This window comes from Glycine max, chromosome 3, assembly GCF_000004515.6.
Source record: "Glycine max cultivar Williams 82 chromosome 3, Glycine_max_v4.0, whole genome shotgun sequence".
Lineage (NCBI taxonomy): Eukaryota > Viridiplantae > Streptophyta > Magnoliopsida > Fabales > Fabaceae > Glycine > Glycine max.
This window is the reverse complement of record NC_016090.4, coordinates 43,755,042-43,778,883: the sequence shown is the minus strand read 5'-3', so window position 1 is coordinate 43,778,883 and position 23,842 is coordinate 43,755,042. Positions and strand designations below refer to the sequence as shown.

The 23,842-nt window shown below is 32.1% G+C and overlaps 4 protein-coding genes across 5 annotated transcripts; 1 reads left to right on the top strand and 3 right to left on the bottom strand.

Moving 5' to 3' along the window:
* The first annotated feature begins 2,861 nt into the window (after positions 1-2,861).
* LOC100527460 (uncharacterized) lies at positions 2,862-5,266 on the top strand. The gene is made up of 6 exons (NM_001249444.2): positions 2,862-3,051; positions 3,781-3,873; positions 4,439-4,469; positions 4,606-4,632; positions 4,726-4,861; positions 4,979-5,266. The coding sequence occupies exons 1-6, from the start codon at positions 2,986-2,988 to the stop codon at positions 5,031-5,033; spliced, it is 408 nt and encodes a 135-aa protein (NP_001236373.1). The 5' UTR covers positions 2,862-2,985; the 3' UTR covers positions 5,034-5,266.
* Positions 5,267-8,001: 2,735 nt separating this feature from the next.
* On the bottom strand, positions 8,002-10,123 carry LOC100819329 (uncharacterized). The gene is made up of 3 exons (XM_003557037.5): positions 9,794-10,123; positions 8,774-9,725; positions 8,002-8,526 (listed from the first exon to the last, which is right to left on the bottom strand). The coding sequence occupies exons 1-3, from the start codon at positions 10,038-10,040 to the stop codon at positions 8,337-8,339; spliced, it is 1,389 nt and encodes a 462-aa protein (XP_003557085.1). The 5' UTR covers positions 10,041-10,123; the 3' UTR covers positions 8,002-8,336.
* A 1,369-nt stretch (positions 10,124-11,492) lies between these two features.
* On the bottom strand, positions 11,493-16,690 carry LOC100814481 (probable sugar phosphate/phosphate translocator At3g17430). 2 transcript variants are annotated; one of them, XM_003521567.5, is made up of 10 exons: positions 16,531-16,690; positions 15,646-15,754; positions 15,427-15,534; positions 15,197-15,228; positions 15,069-15,119; positions 14,281-14,342; positions 13,924-14,185; positions 12,964-13,229; positions 12,776-12,864; positions 11,493-12,024 (listed from the first exon to the last, which is right to left on the bottom strand). In XM_003521567.5, the coding sequence occupies exons 2-10, from the start codon at positions 15,745-15,747 to the stop codon at positions 11,872-11,874; spliced, it is 1,125 nt and encodes a 374-aa protein (XP_003521615.1). In that variant the 5' UTR covers positions 15,748-15,754; positions 16,531-16,690; the 3' UTR covers positions 11,493-11,871. The 2 variants fall into 2 exon arrangements, with proteins under 2 accessions (XP_003521615.1, XP_040870124.1); XM_041014190.1 differs by lacking the exons at positions 15,069-15,119; positions 15,197-15,228; positions 15,427-15,534; positions 15,646-15,754; positions 16,531-16,690 and adding an exon at positions 14,762-15,052.
* Positions 16,691-19,358: 2,668 nt separating this feature from the next.
* Positions 19,359-23,167, bottom strand: LOC100813950 (pto-interacting protein 1). The gene is made up of 8 exons (XM_003521566.5): positions 22,968-23,167; positions 22,276-22,371; positions 21,775-22,025; positions 21,562-21,688; positions 21,073-21,346; positions 20,442-20,574; positions 20,252-20,338; positions 19,359-19,768 (listed from the first exon to the last, which is right to left on the bottom strand). The coding sequence occupies exons 2-8, from the start codon at positions 22,358-22,360 to the stop codon at positions 19,640-19,642; spliced, it is 1,086 nt and encodes a 361-aa protein (XP_003521614.1). The 5' UTR covers positions 22,361-22,371; positions 22,968-23,167; the 3' UTR covers positions 19,359-19,639.
* Positions 23,168-23,842: the final 675 nt, after the last annotated feature.

The window sequence follows — 23,842 nt, the reverse complement described above, 5'->3', positions numbered from 1 at the left end:
CAGGTTCAATCCAGAAAACATTTTAGCACACAAACTCTATCTATAAACTGTACAAAACACACGACTCCTCAATTATTCTCAAATATTTTTAACTCGTCGCCCTTTAAGGATCTTAGCATTAACTCATCGCCCTTAAAGAATATTAGCATTAATTTGTCGCCCTTAAAGAGTCTTATAGTCGTGTGATTGTGCAATTCACAGTTTACAACTCAATGCACACAACATCTCAATCACGTGCATACTCAGTTTATCACATACATTCAATCTCAATTACAATGATATAATCTCAAAATAGCATGTTATCACACCTCATGAATCATATTGACTTTACCTATGAACTATGCAATACACACAACTACTCAATTATTTTCAAAATCATTTTAACTCGTCGCGCTTGTGATTAAACTCGTCGGGTTCCCACAATGGATCCCATCACAATACTCGTTGCGTAAAATTTATCGCCCTTAAAGGGTCTTACAGTTGTGTGATTGTATCATTCATAGCTCACAACACAATACACATCTCAATATACATGTATTTCACCATTCATCACATGTTCAATTCACCACATACTCACAATTTGAATCATCATTTCATATCCTCAATATAACAATTTATACAAAAAAATTATCACAACCTGAGGACTAAAACTCCTCAATTAATATTACACAAGTATTTCAAAATCATAGGTCAAAATATACAAATATCAAGAGCATAATTTATCAAGCAATTCTCATCAGAACATTAATATTTTATTTATAATCATAAAGGAAAAATTTTAATTTAATAAATATCCCAAAATAAAACCTCAATTTAATCCTCTAAAGATCCCTACACATGTTCTCACTAACCCCCAATTGTGAATAACTCATACCTTACCTCTAAGCAGACTCACGTGTCTTCCGAAAGTGATAGAGACATCTCTAACAAGTTCCTGAGATTCCTCTGGTTGCTCTGATAGGGTTCCCAAACGTTAGAGAGAATGAGAAGGGATTGAAGCCTCCATTTGCACTATCTTCATGCGATTCCTTTGTATCCCTCCACGAATATTATCTCACAAATCCCATGGTGAAAGTCTGCGCAATTGAATTTCAAACAACATATCCAAATTTTACTACAATTCAATGGTTAAAGAATCTGAAATCGTAGTTTTATCGAGACAGTTTTGGGTTTCTGTGAAAAAATAAAAGGCTACAATGCGAAGGGTATTCCTCTAATCTCAGACATGATTTTGAAATTCCCAACGGTTAGAATGCTCAAAATTGGGTTGCGAACCTGGTGCTTAAATTTTACGGCGATCTAACGGTGAATGAGTCTGAGATCATCATTTTTCTGAGGTCTGCAAAAAAAGATAGGTTGAGAAGGGAAAAAGAAATTGAGAATTGGAAGAGGTGGCTGAGGAGTCACGACCTAACATTTTTCTATTTATAGTTAGGGGTATTCACGACCTATTATTTACTCTATTTATTTATTTTTATTATTTTATAAAAAAAAAGAAACTATTTTATTCTTTGTCCCATGAATAATAAAATATCCTTTTTATTTTCTCTCAAACCATTATTTTAATTAATAAATTTATTTTCCCCTATTTATTTAATTATAAAACCTCATCATTTTTTTTCTAAAACTCTATTTATTTACAAATAACAATCTTTTTAAAATTAGTTTAGGAAAATTGAGATGCTACGAATACCATCTTTATTAATATACTTTAATATAATTTTTTAATATTGTTGTCCAATAATATAAAATAATAAAGTAAAATTAGTTGCATATTAATTATCTTATGAATTTTTATCAATAAGGTCAAATTAATAATACATTATTCAATTAATAACTCGAAATTTGTCACAGAGAAAAGGATAAGAACAATGATCAACATGTTACTAAAATTATTTGAGAACCAAGCTGTACATATATACATGCCAATATTGATATTGCATCAAAATAAAAGACCAAAAAGGTAATGAAATATGTGTTTTTTTCCTAACCACGAGATATCTATAGCTTTTTATTTACCATTCAACTAATCTCCTTTACATCAAATCAGTTCATTTTAAAGTAAAATAGAATTTCCGAATAAGACTCAGCTTTTGAATTGGGAATAAACTCCAAATCTTGATTAAGGAACTTAATTATAGAATGCCAACAACTCTCTGGATAATAAAATATGTACTTATGACCCTTTAATAATTGCTATATAATGTTCTGATCTTTTCATCTCCTCATGCAGTATAGGGTAAAAGGAAAAAAAAGGAAATATAAGGTAACGGATTCAGGAACTTGACTTTCACAGATTCTTGAATTTTCACGCAGAATGACTTTTGTGTTGTACTGAAAGGAACATACAATGAGACTAGAGCACGCCTTAGTATACTGTAACCATTTTGCACTAACATATGCTTAATTAAACATGATTGTTCAAAGTTTTTTTTAACAAGATTCAAAGTTAATTTATACTACGTACTTTGTCACTAAATTTACTGTAGACTGAATTTACATGTTAATTTCTTTTTAGAACAACAATGTCAAATAACTACATAACTTTTTTATTTTATCGATGTTGCACAAATTCAATTCATATCTCTCGCACACAAAATTGTTACAAATAGGGTCCTGTTAATTGATGCCTTAACAATATTAGTTAAAAAATTAAAAAAAAAAATAAAAAATCATAAGAAATTAAAAAAAAATATGAACAATATAATTTTATATATTTTATACATTTTAAAAAAATATTTCTACTTTTATCTTTTAAAACACTGGTTAACATTTATAAAAAAATTAAAAAATTTATAAAAAAAATAATTATTTTTCATTCAATCCGTTAAATTATTATTGTATTACTCGGAAAAGTTTTTGGGTAGCGGGAACAAAACGATTATTACGAGATGTGCTCGAAGTTACTCTGATTGCCTCTGCACTCTGCAATCAAATTCAAAACTTGAGGCTAAATGTTGCTCTGTCACTCCCAACTCTTCACAAATGGATGCCGATGAAGCCAAAATCTTGCTCGGTTTCCCTCCCAATTCTCGTCCAACTCCATCCCAGGTCTTTTCATTTTCTCATTCCTAATGTCTAGGGTTTTTAATTCTTTCTATCGCGATTGCCAAATCAAAATTCACTCCCTTAACAAACTCAATTTCAGTTTTTGAGCCTCACCCATTTTTTATTATTACCACTTAGCTTTATTTCCTCAATTCCTACTGGGTTTTCTTTAAGTTGATTACTTAACATTAATAATATTAAAAAAAAAAGTTTTTATTCTAAAGTACTGAACTTAGACGATGAACTGGTACTTTGTGTTGGAATACACACTGTTCCTCACTCAATTGTAAGAGATGCAATTCACTCTCTCTTAGATTCACTCGTGTATCTGTTAGGAAGAAGATGCTCTGCCATGTAAACTTGCCATAGGGGTAGTTGTTATTCTAGAAGTAGTTGCCGTAGGGGTAGTTGTTATTCTAGAGGTAGTTATTGTGGTGGTTATTGTAGCGATTATCGTAGTGGGAGTGCGGTTATTATAGTGAGATTACGGTTATTGTAGAACATTCAGGCTTAAGTTACCGCTAACAATATCACTCACTGTTTTAAGCACAGAATTGCACACCTATAGAATGAAAATAATTCACTTTATTAAGATGTATGTATGTCCTTTTATACAAGCAAAACAAAGCAACAACCCTTTACACTTAGGCTAGACACTTATAAAACAGAATTAAACTCTCACACTTTGTCGTTTTCTGCTTGTGCCTATTCTGATTTTTACTTTTTGTTTAGGTAAAATCAGCTTACAAAAAGAAGGTGTGGGAATCTCACCCTGATCTATTTCCTTCTCATGAAAAGCCTCTCGCTGAGTCTAAGTTTAAACTGGTGAGCTGTTCATTTAATTTTTTTTTATTTCCTCGACTGTATCATCACAAGAATTCGGATGATAGGAGCAATTTTACAACTCTAGTCTAGTTGTGAATGGTGATGATATTGGTAGTTGACTAGACATCACATGGTGTTAGACTATTACAGTAAAACTGTGTCGTGAATGAAGATGATGGCCATTTAATCTGTTTTAGATTGCCATATTATATGATTTTTGGTGGAGAAAAAATGTTATATTGACTTTTCCTCTGGTCACCCATTCTTTTCCTTACTCAGGGCACTGGGAAGGAACCCCAATGTCTAGCCTAGGTTTTATTTTGTGCTAAGTTGAACCAAGGAGATATAAGGTTGGCTTGTGATTGGAAAAAGGTGAAGGGAAAAGGAAGGAGAGAGAGGTAGCGGGTTCGAATCTCCTAAATTGATATTTTTTACAAAACTAACAAACTAACATGTGCTCATAAAAAAAAATAGAGTTGGTTTTCTTGAAGAGGGGATGACACTTTCTTTGGCCATTGTCATATTCATCCTTGTTAAATAACTGAACTCTTATGTTTTGCTGCAGATTTCAGAAGCTTACACATGCCTGGAATCTGGTAATTGTCCAAACCCTATCTTGAAAGGACCTTGAGATTCTCTTACTGCTTGCAGGGGTTTAACAAAAACAAGAACTGCATTTATTTATATTTGTCTTGCCACCCCCTTGTACTCAATAAATTTCGTTTTACACAGGTGGGAGAGGAGGAGCTTCAAGTTCAGGTAAATTTGTATTCCGTATCTTCCTTGTGTCATTTAAAACCAACCCTTCTGTTTTCCTTTTCCTTAACTAAACTTGGCATAATTCTTGTTCAGTTGATCAATATTCACACGTTGTGAGAACTGGATTCCCAAGGGCTCATGGAGGAAGAAAAAATCATGCTATGATTAAAGTCCCATTCCTTCTAATCATTCTGGGAACACTTGCGCTTGGAGGATTTAATGCTTCTAGGTGGCTAACAGTCAATCTTGTGGCTGATTCTTTTCATTTTTCGTATATTACGAATAAATAAGTATTTGTTCGTTCACATAATGAGTTAACGACATCCTTTCTACTACTGTCTCGCAGGGCTTACAAAAAGCAAAAGGATGAATACCCTTCACACAATCCATTTCTTCCTTGATTTATCCTCGAGCTATCCAGTAAATTGATATTTGTTTCCTTAAAGTGATATCTTTGTTGTAATTTGTGAAGAATGTTATACCATATATAGAAAGATAAGTGATATGGTGAAGAATGTTATGTCATGCATAGAAAGGTAAGTGAAATGGAACCAATAAAAGTCATGTGATTATCATAGACTGTAAACTTATTCCATCTCGATTTCAATACAAGCTAATTCTTTGAAGGGATGCCATGCAGCTTGCAGCTTGAATAGATAGATAGATACTTTTATACCATATATCTAGTTTGTTTCTTTTCTCCTATCGTTGAATAGATAGATAGATACTTTTATACCATATATCTAGTCGCACTTTTTTTTTTTTGTTCACAGAATCTAATAACACTTAATAAACATTTTTTTCCTTTGTTTTCAAACATTTACAATATCACAATTTTAATACTTTCTCAGTTCCATATTATATTATGACATTTGAGGTTTTCACACATGTATTAAAAAATATATTAATATCTTGAATTTTTTTAAAAATATTATGTAATTTTTAATACATTTTAAATCTCTTTAATTAATTACCTAGTAATAACTACTCCCACATTAAGGGTATTTCATGAAAAAAAATATTTAATGTTTTATCGATTTTGTAAAATTATAACTAATTTGGAATAATTTTTTTGCTAAAATATCATACGAAGGAAAGAGAGAGTGCTGAGTTAAATTTATAGAATTGGTGTCTTCTTTTCGCATAAATAAATTCAAAATTTGCCTTATTTCATTTAATTATTTTGCTTGTTCTTTTATATTAGGTTATGTTCTGAGCGATGAAATTGGCGTTGTGGACTTTGGGAACACGACAGTTGTCAATGTACCTCCACACCGAAATCTTGGCCGCCGGGTAAGTTGCGGTTGCATGACCACCCATCACCTCACCATTGCCTTTATTTTCTTGGAGAACCACGCAAACTGACTACCAGTTTACGATTACTGTCATCTCACCTCCTCCTTATAGAATCCAATCGGGTTACAACTTACGGGTTTTTTTAAATGTAAATATTCTTTATTTAAATTTGTATAAAATTAATACATGTGTATATATCGCTATAGAAATTTTCTAATTTTAAAAAATAAAAAATAACTAATAATTTCGTCAATGCTGAGAAATATTCTAAAGAAAATTACTCTAATTTAATGTAAAAAACTAAATATATGTATATGAGAATTTACTTTTTATTTTTAAAAAAACATCCGTTAGTTTTAATTTTTTAAGATATTTGTTACAAAATTACGTGATTAGATGAAAATACATATGTTATTTATTATACATCTAATACATAGATAAATCTTAAATGATAAATATTTATAGTTGCACACCTTAAAATTGGAATATATTTTTTCCATTAAAGCATTGGTATAAAATATCTATAAGCTTTGTTGATGAATAATATTTGTCACAAAATCTTTAATAATTTTTTTTCTCTTAATCATATATTTTTTAATTTATAAAACTTGAACTCAAGAGAATCAAATTCAATATCACTGACCAATGAGTGTTAGTCCAAAATCATGGTATTAGTATGAGAAATTGAATCTTCTTGAACCATTAATTAAATTTTTTCCCAAAAAAATTATAAGAATATTAACTTGGAGTTAATTTTATAGAAGAATGCATTTAATGACTTTCAAATAGTCAATGAGAGCATTAATTAAATTATTTAAGATGATTTGAATAATTAATCTCTCTTTAAGAATTAGTTGGATTATATTATTTTGATTGGTTAGGTAAAAAAATTGCAAAAAGTATGTTCATTTAGTAAAATAATTCAAAACAAAAGAGAACCTCACCCATGAACGCATGAGTCATTGTAACCCTACGAGTAACCTTATGAAAATCAAGATTTGCATATTGGAAGGCACACATCCAAATAGAATCCTCAACATCAGGGTTTGCATGTTGATGTCCCAAAACTACATTGCCTCTCTTATGAAAAAACTAAATATAATAGTTATAATGACATGCAAAAAAGTATTAATAGAAATCATATATCACCAAGTAACAAAAAACCAACATGAACATGCCTAAATCGAGAATCATAATGAAAATTGTTGAAGAAATAAGAAGATGAAAGAAAAAATGACAAGGTTTTGAAGTTTTACCTCTATCAAAGCTTGAAGTGAAAATGATACGATTTTTGTTATGGAGCTTAAAGTTTGAAGTTACCCACAAAAATAATATAAGTATATATATATATATATATAGGCCGACCTATCAGATTTATAAGGCTTCTTAATAAGATTAAATCTGATCTATTTAATTTAATAGGTTTTTAAAAAAAATCCGAGCCTAATCTTCTTATTAAATAGGTCAGTTCAGACCAGACGACTTTATATAGGTCAAGTCGTAGACCCCTGTAGACTGGCCTAACCTATTCCCACCCCTATTCACAAGTACATTTCTATCGAGATCAATTTGTATACACAAATTTTCAAACAAAGCAATATAAGTAATATTTTTCAAAAACCAAATTATATACTTATTTTAAAAGTGAGCATCTTCATACTACAAAACAAAAGAAATGAAATATTAACATAACACTGTATATCTGATTCAACTCCTATTTGGAAGAGATTTAAAACTCCGATTGAGAGAAGTGAAAATTTGGGGAGTGGGTAAAGTTGCTTTTCCTCCAAATAACTTTTTTCACACCATATATTTTGCCACCACCTTGCATCAACACGTATTTTCCTACTCCCAAAAGCATGCTTGATTGAAATTGAAAAACATGTAATTTTTGCAGGTTAAAATTTTATACCAAGTTCAACCACAAACTTGTTTTTGAAATATTTTTTAAAAATATAAATCACTTCTCTTCAAACTCAATTTTAAACAATATCAAGCTTGCAAAGGTTCACCCAAACACACAATCATCCAAACAATATAAATTTTTCTATGTAAAGTATAATGTCCCAAAAGGAAATCAATTTTTTCATTCTCAATTCTTTCAAAATCAATTCTACACAAATCTAAGACAAACTCTATGTCTGTCTACCCCAACAAAAAAAAAGTATAATTCGACCCAACTGGTTGCATACTTACAATCAGTACAAGTTTAAAAGCTGTCTGTGTCTTTGGGTTTTTCCCAAAAAGCACCTCATTTTGATCTTACTTGCCAAAAGAGAGGCTGCTACTTTCCCACCACTGACCAAATGCAAGCACCTCATTTATCAGATTCATGAAAAGCATAAGACAACAGACTCCGCAAAACCGTGAGCAACAGAGATTGCAGAGAGAATACAGCTTGACACCGTTCATGATTTAGCTATGTCAACTGAGCTACTAAATATACTCTCCTTAAGCCTAATGGTAATTGGCTGCCACCCACTATGATGATGTATAATCCATTTCTTGACTGTGATCATCATCTCTAGAATTTTAAGCACATCCCCTAATACAACCTCTCGAAGACATGATTTCTTTAGAGTCACAGATGCTTCAAATCTAGTTAAAAAGAAAAGGTCAATACATCAGTAATAAGGCTTCAAGAAGTCGGGGCGTTTAGTTTGAGAAAACACTTTTATTTAATTACAAAATCTTTTCAATCCGTGAAAGCAACAATTCTTTTGTTTTCTCTGTTTCCGTCCACAAATCTTCAAAAACAGTAAACAGATCGAAAACATACAACATTTTCTCAAATTAAACAAACTAACCCTTAAGAACCACCAAACTAACAAAGACATATGTATACCTGCAACGAGATGTCAACATCAACGATCTCCCAGATGATGAAGTGAGGAACTGCTTGACTCTATCCCATGTTTCTTGCGGAAAATCACAAGGATGACCACCCATATGGTTGACACAGTTCCAGAGCGTGTCATTTCTAGCAAGATACAAATGCATGGGCCCACAGACTCGTTTGGCTAGCCTACCTTGCTGTATGGCAGCATCCAAGACCATCCTGACATCAATTGTCTGATACTTGGGGTCCCCATAACGAATGCAATCAGTTATATTTGCTTCAGAGGGCAGAATCATTTCAACCTTGAGCAAGTTTAGGGTTCTCATAATAACATCAATTAGATTCTCCACATTGTACTCAGAATTATCTTGATGAGTAGTAGCATTCATAACACGAGGAATTTCATTTAGCTTTTTTTGGTGTGAATCACGACGAGGAATTAAAATTTGATTAATCTCCTTAGAACTAGTCGGGGTTGGGATTAGGTTTACGGGTTCGTTACATTTACTAGTAAAGAATTCATGAGGTGCTCCGATAAAGAACTTTCTTAGCGGTTGTGGTGGTGGCGGTAGTGGTTCTGCATCATTGTTCTTGGTCTCGATTGGGGTTATTGTGGTAATTTTTCTAATGTATTTAGGTTTGGGTTTGAATTGAAAAGGTTGAAGGAGAGGGGCGGGAGTGGGGGGTTTACAGGAGTTGGAGGTGGAGTCGGAGAGGGGCGGGCCGCCGGCGGAGAGGGTTGTCCAGAGCCAGACGACTTTGGCGGCGGCGGCGAGGGAGGGAGAAACGTGCGGCGGGTGGGCGAGGAGAATGTTGTACTTTCGCAAACTGAGTTGGTGAAGGGCGTTGGAGAAGTTGGTGTCGCCGGATATGAGCAAGTAGTTAGCGGGGGCGGGATTGTCTACGGCCCATAGCAGCATGTCCACAAGAATCTTCATGTCGCTAGCATCATTCGCACCTGAAAGAAACAGAAAAAGAAATGAATAGTGGTATTTTGGAGAGAGAGTGTGAAAATGTGTATGTTACCGGTGGGGATGTGGTTGAGGGAAACGCCGGTGCTGGAGAGGGCGTGTTGGACGGGGGGAGGGATGCGGTTGGTGTCACCATAGGCGGAGATGGAGAGGGGGCCGGCGTAGTTGATGCCGACGAGGGCGGAGGTTATGTTCTGAGCGATGGAATTGGCGTTGTGGCCTTTGGGAACACGACAGTTGTCAATGTCCCACCACACCGAAATCTTGGCCGCCGAGTAAGTTGTGGCTGCATGGCCACCCATCACCTCACCATTGCCTTTATTTTCTTGGAGAACCAAGCAGACTCACTACCACTTTACGAACCTCTTCCTTATGGAATCCAATCGGTTACAACTTACAGTATATGTCCATATAGAAATTTTCTAATTTTAAAAAATAAAAAATAACTAATAATTTCGTCAATGCTGAGAAATATTCTAAAGAAAATTACTCTAATTTAATGTAAAAAACTATATGTATATGAGAATTTACTTTTTATTTTTTTTTAAAAATACATCCGTTAGTTTTCATTTTTTAAAATATTTGTTACAAAATTACGTGATTAGATGAAAATACATATGTTATTTATTATACATCTAATACATAGATAAATCTTAAATGATAAATATTTATAGTTGCACACCTTAAAATTGGAATATATTTTTTTTATTAAAGCATTGGTATAAAATATCTATAAACTTTGTTGATGAATAATATTTGTCACAAAATCTTTAATAATTTTTTTTCTTTTAATCTTATATTTTTTAATTTATAAAACTTGAATGCAAGAGACTCAAACTCAATATCACTGACCAATGAGTGTTAGTCCAAAATCATGGTATTAGTATGAGAAATTGAATCTTCTTGAACCATTAGTTAAATTTTTTCCCAAAAAAATAATAAGAATATTAACTTGGAGTTAATTTTATAGAAGAATGCATTTAATGACTTTCAAATAGTCAACGAGAGCATTAATTAAATTATTTAAGATGATTTGAATAATTAATCTCTCTTTAAGAATTAGCTGGATTATATTATTTTGATTGGTTAGGTAAAAAAATTGCAAAAAGCATGTTCATTTAGTAATTTTAAGAATCACAATTTTTCTTTTCTTTTCTTTTTTTTAATGAGTTTTTATAAAGCATTAGTTAGCACTCGACATTTGGATCCTTGCTTAGTTTTTCCTTTCTTTTTTTCTTTCTTTTATTAATTAATTCAAACTTATAGCAGCTTGCAAGACAAACTCATGCTTGTGCTAGTTGAGAATGTCCAGGATAAAAATACATCAGCATTTCCTAAAAGTTCTTTTAAAAATAAATATTGCATTAATGATTTTAAATTGAGATCGAGCAAACATAACAATAAAAAGTCAAACGCTGTTTGACTGTTTGATCAGTAAGGGTCTCTTCCCAAGAATAAAAGAAAACAAAAACCACATGGATTTTAATCTTTGGGGTGTGCCATGCTTTTCTGATTTTGGCGTCTTTTTCCTATTTTTCTTTTTAAACTTTCCTTACTACAAATTGGTTAAATGAAAGAATACGTCAAGAAATTATTTCCTCCTATATGAATTACAAGGAATAATCATTCTCCCAATTTAATGACCACATTAATTTTAAGAATAACCAATCTCCCTAAAATTGGATGAAATGGAAAAAAGTTTTCATTTTAACATGCAGGCAGGGCACGGGGAAAATGAGGAGGCACAGCAGCAGTTGTTGAACCATATCATTTTCAAATTGTAACTAAACTTCAATTAACAGTAGTCAATCTGCGTTTCCATTTTGGCTACACTACACTAGTAAATGGCAACTAAAAAATGAATCGATTTACTACTGGATATACTTTAAACATGAAACTAATCAACTCTACCAAAAGAATATGCATGTTTCCTCCGCTCTGTTTTTTTTTTCTCCTAGCTTTATCCCTCTTCTTTTGGAAGGAGGCGTTTGTGTGTTCCTTTTGGGAAGAAAGGTCAAGACAGATACTTTGATTTGGTTCCTGCAAGCTCTTTGTCTCTAAAAGCTAGGCTGCTGCTAAGCTGGCTTTCTTCCAATATGAGATGTTCTTTATAGACTCTAAGCTAGATTGCCACTAAGCTGGCTTTCTTCCAACTCCAAAATGAGATATCCGCGAAGAGATTAAAGGTGCTTCTTCATCTAAATGAGTTTCAGAAACTGAATCATTCCATGAAGTCTCCTCTTTGTTGTCCATGGCATCATCTGCTTTTTTCTCCGTCTGCAGCTCCTATATTTATTGAAAAAGGCAAAAGAACAAAAGTTGAACCAATCAATATGCCTCCTTAAAACTAATGCGTAATGAAATCAAACTTGATCTGAATTATATAAATCCCTTCATGATAAAAAGTACGAAGCAACTTTTTCTCACGCAAAATGTCTGTTATCAACTTTTGTAAAGCTTAATAGCAAATTGATGTTAAAAAAGAACAAATACTGCTTTATTTTTTAGGAAAAAATTAACACGTGTACAATGTTTGGATAAAATACTGCAAATACTTTTTTATGATACTTCGAATGATAATCGAGTTTCACAATGTTTTTTTATGTTCTATAAGTATAAACTCTTTTACATATTTACATAATTACTATTCAATAAAATTTTACATGAGATAAGTATTCAAAATTATTTATAGGACACGAAGGATAGGTTGGAGATAAAATTAAAATGTAGAAATTAAATAAAATGGATAATAGTTATCGTTCTATAAAAAAAATGAAGGTATATTAAATAAAATAAATAAATATCATTTCATGGAGCATGGAATCACCAATTCCACTTCCCTGGGAAGAAATGGTCATGGAATGGAATCACCATTCTACGCTTTTTGCTGCTAACAAAGATGGGAATGCTTATTCGTGAAATAAAGTATAAAATGGAATCACAATTCAACGAATCTAACTCTAGAATAGGCCAACGACAAACAATGCAAGAATACTGATCAAACTACAAAACAGCAAAAATTACTTAAAAGGCTGACCTTTGCGGATTCATCTCGGATACTTTGAAGCTGAGATGTGCAAACATCCCTGACCTTAAGGTAGTTGTAAATAACAACACCGCCTAAAGCTGCCCATTCAAAAATATTCAAATTAAGAGACATTTAGAATAAGTCCATGAGAATGGAATTGAAATGCTATAATGTCTTTTCAACGAAGAAACATATACCAATAGCATAGCCAATAATATTAAGCCCTGTAATCTTTGATTCAGGAAATATGATGGTTGAAAGAGTGATAAGTAACCAGTCTTTCAAAACTCCAGCCACGCGAATAGTTACTGCCCCAGTTCTGCCAATCACTAGGAATGTGGAAAGATTCAATGCGAAAGCACAAAGAGCATTCGAGAAAAATACCCAGAAGTTAAACTGCATATGTGGATCTTCCATCTCAGGCTTCTCAAGGATATACCATGGGATAAAAAGAAATGCAAAGCTGCATACAGTAGTGTGTAAATGGTCAATATTAAAGCAGATAAAACAAAAATGTAAACTTGAACTTTAATGAACTGCGACTTTTTCAATACACAGATATCCCAAAAATGTGCCACCCACAGCCCCATTCCCCTACTTGAGTCGAAGTGAGGGCAGTATACACCAAAAAGACCCAAGCAGAAAGCAGCAGAGCAATCATTTACAGGTGAATCACAATGCTAAACACAGGCCTTCCATTGATTCATAAGATTAAGCACCAAATTAATCAAAGAGAGCCAAAAAAAAGTATTCTGTACCATGTGTATTCTGTTACAGGTGCAGCTAAAACATTTTATCCACGATCCTTTGTCTCGCCTATTATACCATGTGTATTCTGTTACCCAGGGCCTAACATGCATGATGAAAAATATGCAGACATAGTAAAATCTTTTAGAAGGGCATGCCTGATGTATACATGTGACATTTTGACTATAAGCTTTTCTGAACACAAAATAAGCTAATTCAAACAATAGCAAAAAGTCAATCATATACGGTGAGGGATGCAAAACCCACAGTACTCAGTGGCATTATAAACATACAGGTCAAAATCAACATCAGCATCCCAGAGAGATGAACAAAGGTTTCAAGTGCTTTTTACCCTCCCACCAGTATAATCAGAACTATATGGGTTTTCAAATACTAAAGAACAGATCTACCTGCAGGGTGCTATGTAATACAAGCTAGTAATAGGGTTTAGTGTCAGGCCCTTCTTTTGAAGAAGAACTTGAGTTAAAACCAGTCTCAAAGCTTCAGCAACTATTCCTGTGACCTGATAAACTGTACCGAGCACATTAAAATGAATTTCCCCATAGGAGGAAATGACAACTCCAACACTGACCAGCACCATGTTCCAGAATACATCACACCTTAATTTCTCAGTTCCACAAGTAACAGCCACAAGAAATGTTGCCACTGGCACTGTAAATTAAAGGAAAGGGACAACCATTCATTAAGGAAGTCCTTTTGCAAAAAAAAATGTCAGATGGAAAGATGATACACAAAAGTTAACTTACTCAGGGCTTTAAGCATCTGGATGAAGGCCACAGAAATGTACAAATAAGCAGTATTCCCAAACCTAAATAGACAATAGAGTAATTTAACGAATATATACAATACAGTCATGTAATGAGACTGAGAAGCAGTTTGATAGTTTTTAAAGTAACAAATAGAACTTTTATTTAAAGGCTATGTAATAGAGTAATCTTTATTAATACAACTTTACCTCAATATTTGATTTTATATAAATCAACTATGATACCAATATGAAAGACATCCATTGCATTAAAACCAAATCTAAATGATATATAGAATCAATGCTTTTAAAACAATTTGTTAAGCTCAGAAAATGTTGTGAAATCATGAGTTGTGTCAGCTAATCTCCTACTAAATGCATGATATTGTCAGGTTGTCTACATAATGAATAACATATATATCATAGCATCATACATCTCTCATAAAAGGATAGTTAAATCTTCAGTGGCATTATAAACATACAGGTCAAAATCAACATCAGCATCCCATAGAGTTGAAAAAAGGCTTCCAGTAAGGGTAGGAGGAAATATATGATCACCCAAACCCTGATCAGGCAATTGAGAGAGACGGGGACAGAGACAGAAACAGTCAATCATCAACTGTGCTAAAATGACAGGGAAATTTAGAACTGACACCAGTTTAATTTTACAATCATAGAAATTGAATATGGGTGAGTATTTAAGGCATAGTCACATGCATTACAATTTAGTGAACTAACTAATGGCTTTGCTCAAATTACAACTTTACATCAATGAACTCAGTTGCTTACCACAGACTAGCTGCAAAGAAGGCACTTATAGGGACCACACAAGTTGCATATCTGCAAATAAGACACTTTGTGTGAAGCCAGAAATATTGAATGAAATGCGAAACAGGATGTCTATGTAGAATTCTTACATATGGAGGGTCATTTTAATCGGCGACACAACCTGCATCAATTGAAAATGGGGAAAAGATATCATCTGATTAATTAAGTGATATTTTCAAGAAAAATCTAATGTATATTATTAAAGAGAATAGCAGTAAGAAGTGAACAGAATAATAAATTGATTAGAGAAGGCAAAGAAAAAAATAAAGAAAAAGCTAGTCTAAAACTAATGACATTAGGAACTCCAACAAACTCGTACCTTCAAAACACGGATAAGGAAAAAGGCCACCCCACCAGAAAAAGCCATATGGATCATAGTGAGTGTTATCGGAAATGGAAAATTAAAATACAATGTGGAGAGGACCCACTGCAATAAACCAAAGCCAATAAAAGGAAAGAGATTGAGCAAAATATATTACAGTTTAAGGCTAATCACAAAACAGATACTATAGAATTTGTTGGCATATCTGTGCCTTGCCTTGTTGTACAGAATAACCCCTGATGAAAGTGAAATGTAAACTAGAAGGTAGATGTAGGTCAGCAGATGCTGCCTGGTCATTAGTGCCATAGTGACTGCCATATCTAACCTGCAAAACTCAATGCAATCCAGCATACGAAAGATTTTTAGACATAAGCATAATATAGCTAGTTATCTCTGTTCATTATTATTGTTGAGCAATTAACTTCATTGGCACAGTCATTGCTCTTCAAAGACCCAGATTAGTATAACAGGAAATGAAATAAAAGTAATGGATTGAAATGAGAAAGAAAGGACACTATAAAGAAAAATTCTCTCATTGTCATGCACACTTGAAACGATTAACAAGTATTCCCAAGAATAATCAACTCAGATCTCAATTAGAGCTTTCCCTTTCAAATTAAATATGAAAATTACTTATAGGCAGCTCACTATCAATAAACACAATTTCTTAGTTAAAAATGAAATTGATTAAGAAAGAACAAAACAAGCACTAAAGTGCTTTACTAAAATCAGAAAAAACACACTCCGCATAGATTCTTAATATTAATATATATTTGGAGCTAACGTGTGCTTGAGAGCAAAGCATCCAAGTGGTTGTTGCACCGACCAACATTCACACGACCTATATACACATTGTAGAAATAGAACGAGAGTACTGTTGGATTCGTTGTGTGCGTGGAAAGTTAAGAATCTTCCGACGCAGTTTTGATTCAACGGTGTAATACTGAATTCACACGACACAGAGTCATTGTTAAAAAATTTAAGAATAACTCGGAGAATACTAAATTCCCTGAGATTCATAGTTGGGAATGTCAAGAAGAAATCGAAAAAAAATCGTAAAACGAAACATTAATGAGAGAGAGAGGGAGAGAGAGATTTTACCGGCTAGGCTATGCTGATCTGAAAATAAGAATGGCGTATGCAAGCCAGAGAGACATTGGAACACATAAAATCAGAATCAGAGCAAAGCGACCGAAATTGCAACACAGGGAGCTAGAAGCGATAAATCCGAGATTTTGTCCTTCACTTTAAAAGGAAAGACTTCCATAAAAAATGTTTCAAGGTTTAAATACTTGTTTAATAATTTTATTTTAATTCCTACAATTATTTATGTATTTTTAATTTAAAATCACTATAAAATTTGAGTTATGTCTTTGTAAAATGTTTTTTTTTTCATCCCTCTCAAATATTAAATTATTTTTTTTCTATCGTTTATTTTACCGTATTCTTCTCTTTTATGTTAAAATTTATACTTTGCTTTCCTGACAAATTAGAGTGCATGACACTTTACTATATTTTTGAATCTTTCATTAACATTTTGTTAACTTTTCATTAATAAAATTATTATTAAAATATCCTTTACACTCTCTAGTTTAATATTCTTTATTTCCTCGTGTTAAAATGTACACTCTTTCCCGGTGCATATTACATTTAACTTTATGTATAAATATATAAATTAACAGATTTTTTATATAGTATTAATTATCATATTAATAAAATATTTTTTATACATTATTAAATATAATATAATTATTGAAATTGATAAACTTGAGGATAATATATGTATATATATATATATATATATATATATAATTTTTTCAATAAATCGATATATATATATATATATATATATATATATATATATATATATATATATATATATATTAAAAATATATCATTAAAAAAGTAAAATTTACATAATTTATTATATATTTTAATTAAAAAATGTATTCTTGAAGTTTATAAAGAATACTTATTGATGAAAGTAAATTAAATAGAGTAAATTAGACATTTTAATATAAGAAGGAGAGTATCAATGTTATACTCGTATCTCTTAAAAAAAGTATAATTTATTTTATGTGAGAACATAAGAGAGGTCAGTGTAAGACACATCCATTAGGGGAGGGGAAAATAATTTAGTTTAACATGATTTTTTTTTTGCAACAATAAAATTGTTAAAGTAAATAAATCAAACTGTATATTTTTAACCAAAGAGGGTAGAACAATGTGATATTTGTTTCTCTCAGAAAATTCCTTTAAGATAAATAGTATTTATTTATATCAAATATTTACAAGAATATTTTCATATTATTAAGATTTATAATAAAGAAATATTTTGGGCTATAGATTAAAAAAGAACTAATTTAAAGTGTAATATAAAATTATTTTTTAATTATTTAAATTTATTTAAAAAATATTAGAATTTTAATTTGAAATAAAAATAAAAGGAAAAGGATTAAAAGGGTGCTAGTTTGTGATAATTGATAATTAAGATAGAAATTTTGACCAATTTTGAAATAGCGTGCAGAATGCATTTTTAAAAAAGATAAAACAAATGAATTTCACTCTTTAGAACATGTATTCTAATTTATAGTATAAAAGTAAATATATTAATGTTAATCAATAAATATACTAATTTTAAAAAACAAAAATTAAAACAAAATTTCAAATTTTTGGAAATGAATTTTCCTACAATCCACTAAAGAACTTCGTGAGGACTGACTTAAATACTTATCATTCTCACTCTTTTTTCTCACACCTTTATTAAAAAGGTATTATGTGAATAAGGAGGCTTCCACTTGCTCCAATTTTTGCAATGACAACATATCACAGATGTGCATATTTACACACGAGGTTTTGCTATATAAGACTATGTGAGGTGTCCCAATTCATGCACGCTTAATGCATAATACTGATATATGTATTTTATTTATTTATTATATTCGACATGGTTTTTGTCTCTTGGCCATCCTATACCTCGTTTTAAAATTTCAATAATTACTATTCCTCTATTTATTTCTGATCGTGAATGGTCTTTCGGCTTTTATTGTTTTATGTGGACTACTTGACTGCTTGTAGTATCCTTAGGAGTTGCTAGTCTCATCCATCAATTGCTATTTTCACCCCCACGTGCTGAATTTTTTATTTCTGATAATACCTTTTTTATGGAATCTGAAAAGGTAGGGGTGTGAATAGAATTTTTGGGGTGAGAAAAGCAAATCCCCTGTATCATTTTCATTGATGAAACAGGTGTTACTGGATTGGCAAGGAAAAAGTGAGAGGGCCTTACTTGTAGTATCTCACATTATTAGTCAAAATAACAATTTATAATCATGAATGGAACTTGTTAAAAGAGGAGTGAGACAACAAAATTTCATGATTTTCAATAACATTCCAACTAAAAATAATGAGTGTATTTATAAGAGTAATATTTTTTTGGGGGGCAAAGGCTAGTTACTAATTGTTAGGTTTTTTTTTTTTGCTTGTGGAAAATTCAAATCCACAATCTCTCTTTTCCTTCATTCTTTCTTTATCATTAAATCAACCTTATAATCCTTATTTACAAGAGTAGTATGTTCCTAACATTTTCTCATTCTTTTTTTTGCCGTTTTCCCCAAAAAAATCACGTAAGATAACAACAATCTCAGCAGAAGGAACATAGAAAGAAGGAAAATAATAAAGCATACAAATAACGAAAGAAAAATAAAAGCAAGAAAATCTCAACTTATGGATTATGAACAAAATGAATGCAATGTAAACAATGGGATATATATGTTGGAATTCAATTGATCACTTGAACGTGAGATCTTGAGAGAGGAAAGAAAGCGAATAACAATAGATTTTGTGAATTTGACAGTTATGCTTTTTAGAGAGAGTGAATGCAAAACAGGGAAAGAATTTCGCACGTATTTGCACATATATGAATTGACTTATTAGAATGTGTATTTATAACACTTAATCAAAACTAAACTATGGTAAAGCGTGAAAAATACCATTGCCTAATTACAGTTAAATGAATTTTAACCGTTCACAAAACTGATACACAAAGTCTTCTTAATTGCTAATAGGTCCTACACAAGTTTGTAATTACACAACAATAATATAAACATGTTCAAGCAATTTTCCATCCGCTTCTGAAGCAGTCACTTTCTTATATCTCGGGTGCAGACTTAGACTTATGCACATACTCGTTGATACATATAGACAGAGATTAGTTTGGAGTTTCACCAGCAGGCCCGTGTCTTGCGTTCAACAAAGGTTGAAGAGCTTTAACTACGATGCTCATGTTTGGTCTGAAATCAGCTTCGTATTGCACGCACAGGGCAGCAACAGCGGCCATCTGTAATAAATAAGAAATATCTTGCTGTTATACATTAATATTGTTCTTAGTTAAGTAATTAATCAATTTTTCCAAGGGCAGTTATCCTGGGACTAAAAAGTGAATACTACTACTATATTTAAGTATTTTTCTGCTCTCATGTTATGATATCTGTTAATGGCTCTCAAGTTCAAAAACTGAGAGCAAAACTACAGAGAAAGCCATTGCCTTCCAATTGTCCAACTAATTAAATTACTCAATAAAATTTCTCCCAAAGGAAATGATATAACAAAGTTTTAGATTCAAGTTTTGATCTCATGCATAGCATTTACTAACTACACAAGATATAAGAATTCTGCAGGTATCTAATGTAAGGTAATTTTGATTAGTTTGTTAATTCATAGGCCCTGTTTCAAACGAGTCCACACAAAACACCTCGGCAAGGCAAATGGCTTAATAACAAAAAAATAAAGTTAGAAAAATATACCAAAACATAGTGAATACCTTAGCAACAGCTTTGGGCAGGTACTCTCCTCCTAGTCTTGCATCTACACACTGTCTGACTTTATCCTCACTGAGTCTTGGTGTAGCCTATAACACATCAGTTACCGGGATAAGCTAGCTGGCCTACATTTTAAATTTTCTCCTTTTTTACAACAACAAATTATTTTGCAATAATGAGGCTTGTATTTACCCAAGTAACCAGGCTCTGCTGCCCACGTGGTAGTGTATGATCAACAGGCTTCCTTCCAGTCAAAAGTTCTAGAAGGACAACACCAAAGCTGTATACATCACTCTTAGCATTCAATTGGCCAGTCATTGCATATCTGCATCCACGAGATTAGACAGGTCATTGGATATTAGTCAAATTTGTAGTTTATCTTTGACATTTAAGGGGCTTTTTGGTTGTTTGTATCTTTGACATCCATGTGCTGTTTAGAAGGTTTGTAACAAAGTCTGTAACATATCTTTACTGTTTACAGAAGTTGTACATCTTGTACTTGTTCTGCCTTCTTTATCTCAATAAATCTTTACTTATATAAAAAAGGTATTTGCCAGGACACTAACTAAATATACAAGAATAGTTTTATTTTTCCAAATTGATCATTAGTTAAAACTAATAAAGAAACACACGCAAAAAAGAATGTATGGGAATTGGTAATGCCTTCTAGTCAACTAGGGAAGAAGGAAAACTTCCTATTACTTTTTCAATAAATCTTCACCTATTATGCTCAAAATCAAGAAGTCTATGATAAGTTAACCAATATGGCTAAAATAGGGCATGTCATACAATATCTCTTGAGAATCTGATATCCACATCTTACTCTGGTGCATGATAACCAAAGGTTCCAAGGACACGGGTGGAATGGAGACGTGCTGCCATGTCAGGAGCCTGATTTGACAAATCAAAATCTGCAATTTTAGCAACATCGTCATCAAAGATTAGTACATTGCTTGACTTGATGTCCCGGTGGATAATGTGGGGATCAGCCCTCTCGTGCAGGTACTCAAGCCCTTTGGCAGCCCCTACAGCAATTTTAACTCTCTGAGTCCATGTTAGAACAGGACCAGGCTGTGCTCCTTTAACACCTTTTCTGCCTGCATGTAAATGACAATGATAAAATCATAACAATATATAATAAAAAAAATGAATAAAAGAAATATATCCGTCAAGTGGTACTATTGCTAGTCACAGCATCAAAAAATAAAACTAACATCAAAATCCAAAATATTCTCAATTCCTCTAACATAGGAAAAGAATTCAACAAATGTTCATAGGTGTGAATAGTTTCGTGAAGCAAAACCACACATACCATGTAAAATATCATGAAGAGACCCATTAGATGCAAACTCATAAGCAAGAACTCGGGAGTTTCCATCAATGCAATAACCAAGCAATTGAACAAAATTGTCATGCTTCAGCCGTGAAACCATTGAAACCTGAAAGTTCATAAACCAAGTGATTTATTGTCTATTGGATCTGAACAACCTCCATGACTAGACAGTATGCATAGGTTGACACATACCTGGGCTAAAAATTCATCATCAGGCTGTTTACTGGCATCTAATTTCTTGATTGCCGCAGCCTGCCTACTTTTCAGAACACCATAATATACTCTTCCATAGGATCCCTCTCCAATCAAAGAACTTTCTCCAAAGCCATCCGTAATTTCTTTGAGTTCATCCACTGGTAATTCAGGAACTTCAATGGGCTGAATTTTCACAGCTTGAGTGCCCTGCTTTGCAGTTTCGGATGCACGACCATTTCCATGATTTCCTGCATGATACAATTTATCACGTTAATTAAATCAAATTTGATTTCAGGTAATATAACATACAAATTAACAAAATGAAGTATCATAACAGAGCATCTAGACAACTAAATCCCATACTAATGATTCAATCAACTCAGATGGTAATGTCACTAAAAGATGCATGATTGATCTGGTGTTGTCTTGTTAGTTATGAGTTATGACTACTGTATATTATCCCTGGGGAATTCCTCAAGCTAATATAAACCCAATTACCTGTTGAGTTTTTTACTACATGCTGTCCTCCACTTTCAGAAGCCTTCTGGTAGTCATCTTCTTCACAACAGCTGAAACAACTCATGATTCTTTCCTCTGATAATGATTCACCACTCCATCAGTTCATACTAGTTAATAGCTAACATACTAAACTCAAATATAAAGTCTAAATTTAAAATTAAAAAAGAAAAAAAAATCTACCTTCATGTAGATTTTCGTTGCTAAAAAGAAGATACATCATGGCAGCATGCAATCGCAAAATTGAACAATTCAAAAGAAATAAAGAATGAAGGAAATAGTGTATTTGTGAAATTTTTGTCCAATTACATTGATTCATATTATTAATTCACCATAATTTGATCTTGAACCAGTAATTGAACCTCCTCCATTTCATTTCTACGATTAGTGCATGAAAATTTTACAACACAGCATCAACTTTCCCTCACACACAGAATTTAATTGGCAAATCAATCGGAACGAATGAATTTCCGTCAATCAAAGTAAAATTGCTACTGATGTCGAAGCCAACAGTTACGGATCAGTCTAAAACAAAACAAACTATTACATGTCCATATCACGTTTTGCAAAAAAAAAAAAAAAATGTTCATACACTAAAAAAGACCTCAAAATTAGAAAATAATAGTGAAATTAAGAATATAAAAAAAAAAAAGGTAAGAGACATTGAAGAGTACCTGGAATTGAATAGGAATGTTGTGCAGTTGAGGAAGCGAGAATGCGGGAGAGGTAGTTGAAGATCTCGGCGAGAAAACGGCGAAATATGCGCAGGATAAGTAGGGAGGAGGGCGTAGTATAAAGCGGTCCAAGTTTTTGACTAGATTGGAATTGAAATGATTAAAATTAGGTAAGAGTAAGAATGTAATGCTATTATTACATACACAAAGATGTTATTCCAACTAAACCTTGTTTACACACTGACACACAAGCACCGTAATGGCATAATGTGATAATGTAGCAGCAAACTCCAATTTTAACTACCTATTTTTTCTACTGCTACTGTTATCTACAATTACTATCGAGATATCATGTTCAATGTTCAAATAACGTCCAATTAATTGAGTCGAATATATATATATATATATATATATATATATATATATATATATATATACCAAAAATAAATATAATTATATGTTTAGAATTTTAAATTTTTTTATATTTTGAATAAGAAAATTTTTTATGGCATAACTCATTGACATTTTCAGTTTTAAAAAAACTTATTAACATACATTGTTTATGCATTTTTAAATATAAGTAGGCTTTATTTTTAAAATTTTTATATAAAAAGTCAACATTAAAAAATATATGTATATATAATTATTTGCTAATATGCATCTACTTATTTTGAGAAAGAGTGAGTGAACAAATTACACTCAAATGTATTTTAAGGTCAATCATAGTTATATTTGGTTAACATATTCTATCTAAGAAATAAGTGAATGTACGTTAGGCTTAACAGCTTCCACAATCATTTGTTTTGTTAATGTGTATTTATTTATTTTAGAAATAATATGCTAGCAAAATCATCTCCGTGTAATTTTAGGAGTAC

What these genes read in the sequence shown, in the direction of transcription:
- LOC100527460 (NM_001249444.2), top strand. Translation starts at nt 2,986, where the DNA reads ATGGATGCCGATGAAGCCAAAATCTTGCTCGGTTTCCCTCCCAATTCT. An exon ending in CTGAGTCTAAGTTTAAACTG is followed by an intron (nt 3,874 to 4,438) that starts GTGAGCTGTTCA and finishes GTTTTGCTGCAG; the next exon opens with ATTTCAGAAGCTTACACATG. An exon ending in GGAGGATTTAATGCTTCTAG is followed by an intron (nt 4,862 to 4,978) that starts GTGGCTAACAGT and finishes ACTGTCTCGCAG; the next exon opens with GGCTTACAAAAAGCAAAAGG.
- LOC100819329 (XM_003557037.5), bottom strand. Translation starts at nt 10,040, where the DNA reads ATGGGTGGCCATGCAGCCACAACTTACTCGGCGGCCAAGATTTCGGTG. An exon ending in CCTCAACCACATCCCCACCG is followed by an intron (nt 9,726 to 9,793) that starts GTAACATACACA and finishes TGTTTCTTTCAG; the next exon opens with GTGCGAATGATGCTAGCGAC. An exon ending in ATGTTGACATCTCGTTGCAG is followed by an intron (nt 8,527 to 8,773) that starts GTATACATATGT and finishes CTTTTTAACTAG; the next exon opens with ATTTGAAGCATCTGTGACTC.
- LOC100814481 (XM_003521567.5), bottom strand. Translation starts at nt 15,747, where the DNA reads ATGGCAGTCACTATGGCACTAATGACCAGGCAGCATCTGCTGACCTAC. An exon ending in TCCTTATCCGTGTTTTGAAG is followed by an intron (nt 15,229 to 15,426) that starts GTACGAGTTTGT and finishes CAATTGATGCAG; the next exon opens with GTTGTGTCGCCGATTAAAAT. An exon ending in CCAGATGCTTAAAGCCCTGA is followed by an intron (nt 14,186 to 14,280) that starts GTAAGTTAACTT and finishes TTTAATTTACAG; the next exon opens with TGCCAGTGGCAACATTTCTT.
- LOC100813950 (XM_003521566.5), bottom strand. Translation starts at nt 22,360, where the DNA reads ATGAGTTGTTTCAGCTGTTGTGAAGAAGATGACTACCAGAAGGCTTCT. An exon ending in ATGATGAATTTTTAGCCCAG is followed by an intron (nt 21,689 to 21,774) that starts GTATGTGTCAAC and finishes ATGAACTTTCAG; the next exon opens with GTTTCAATGGTTTCACGGCT. An exon ending in TCTTCATGATATTTTACATG is followed by an intron (nt 21,347 to 21,561) that starts GTATGTGTGGTT and finishes ATTTACATGCAG; the next exon opens with GCAGAAAAGGTGTTAAAGGA.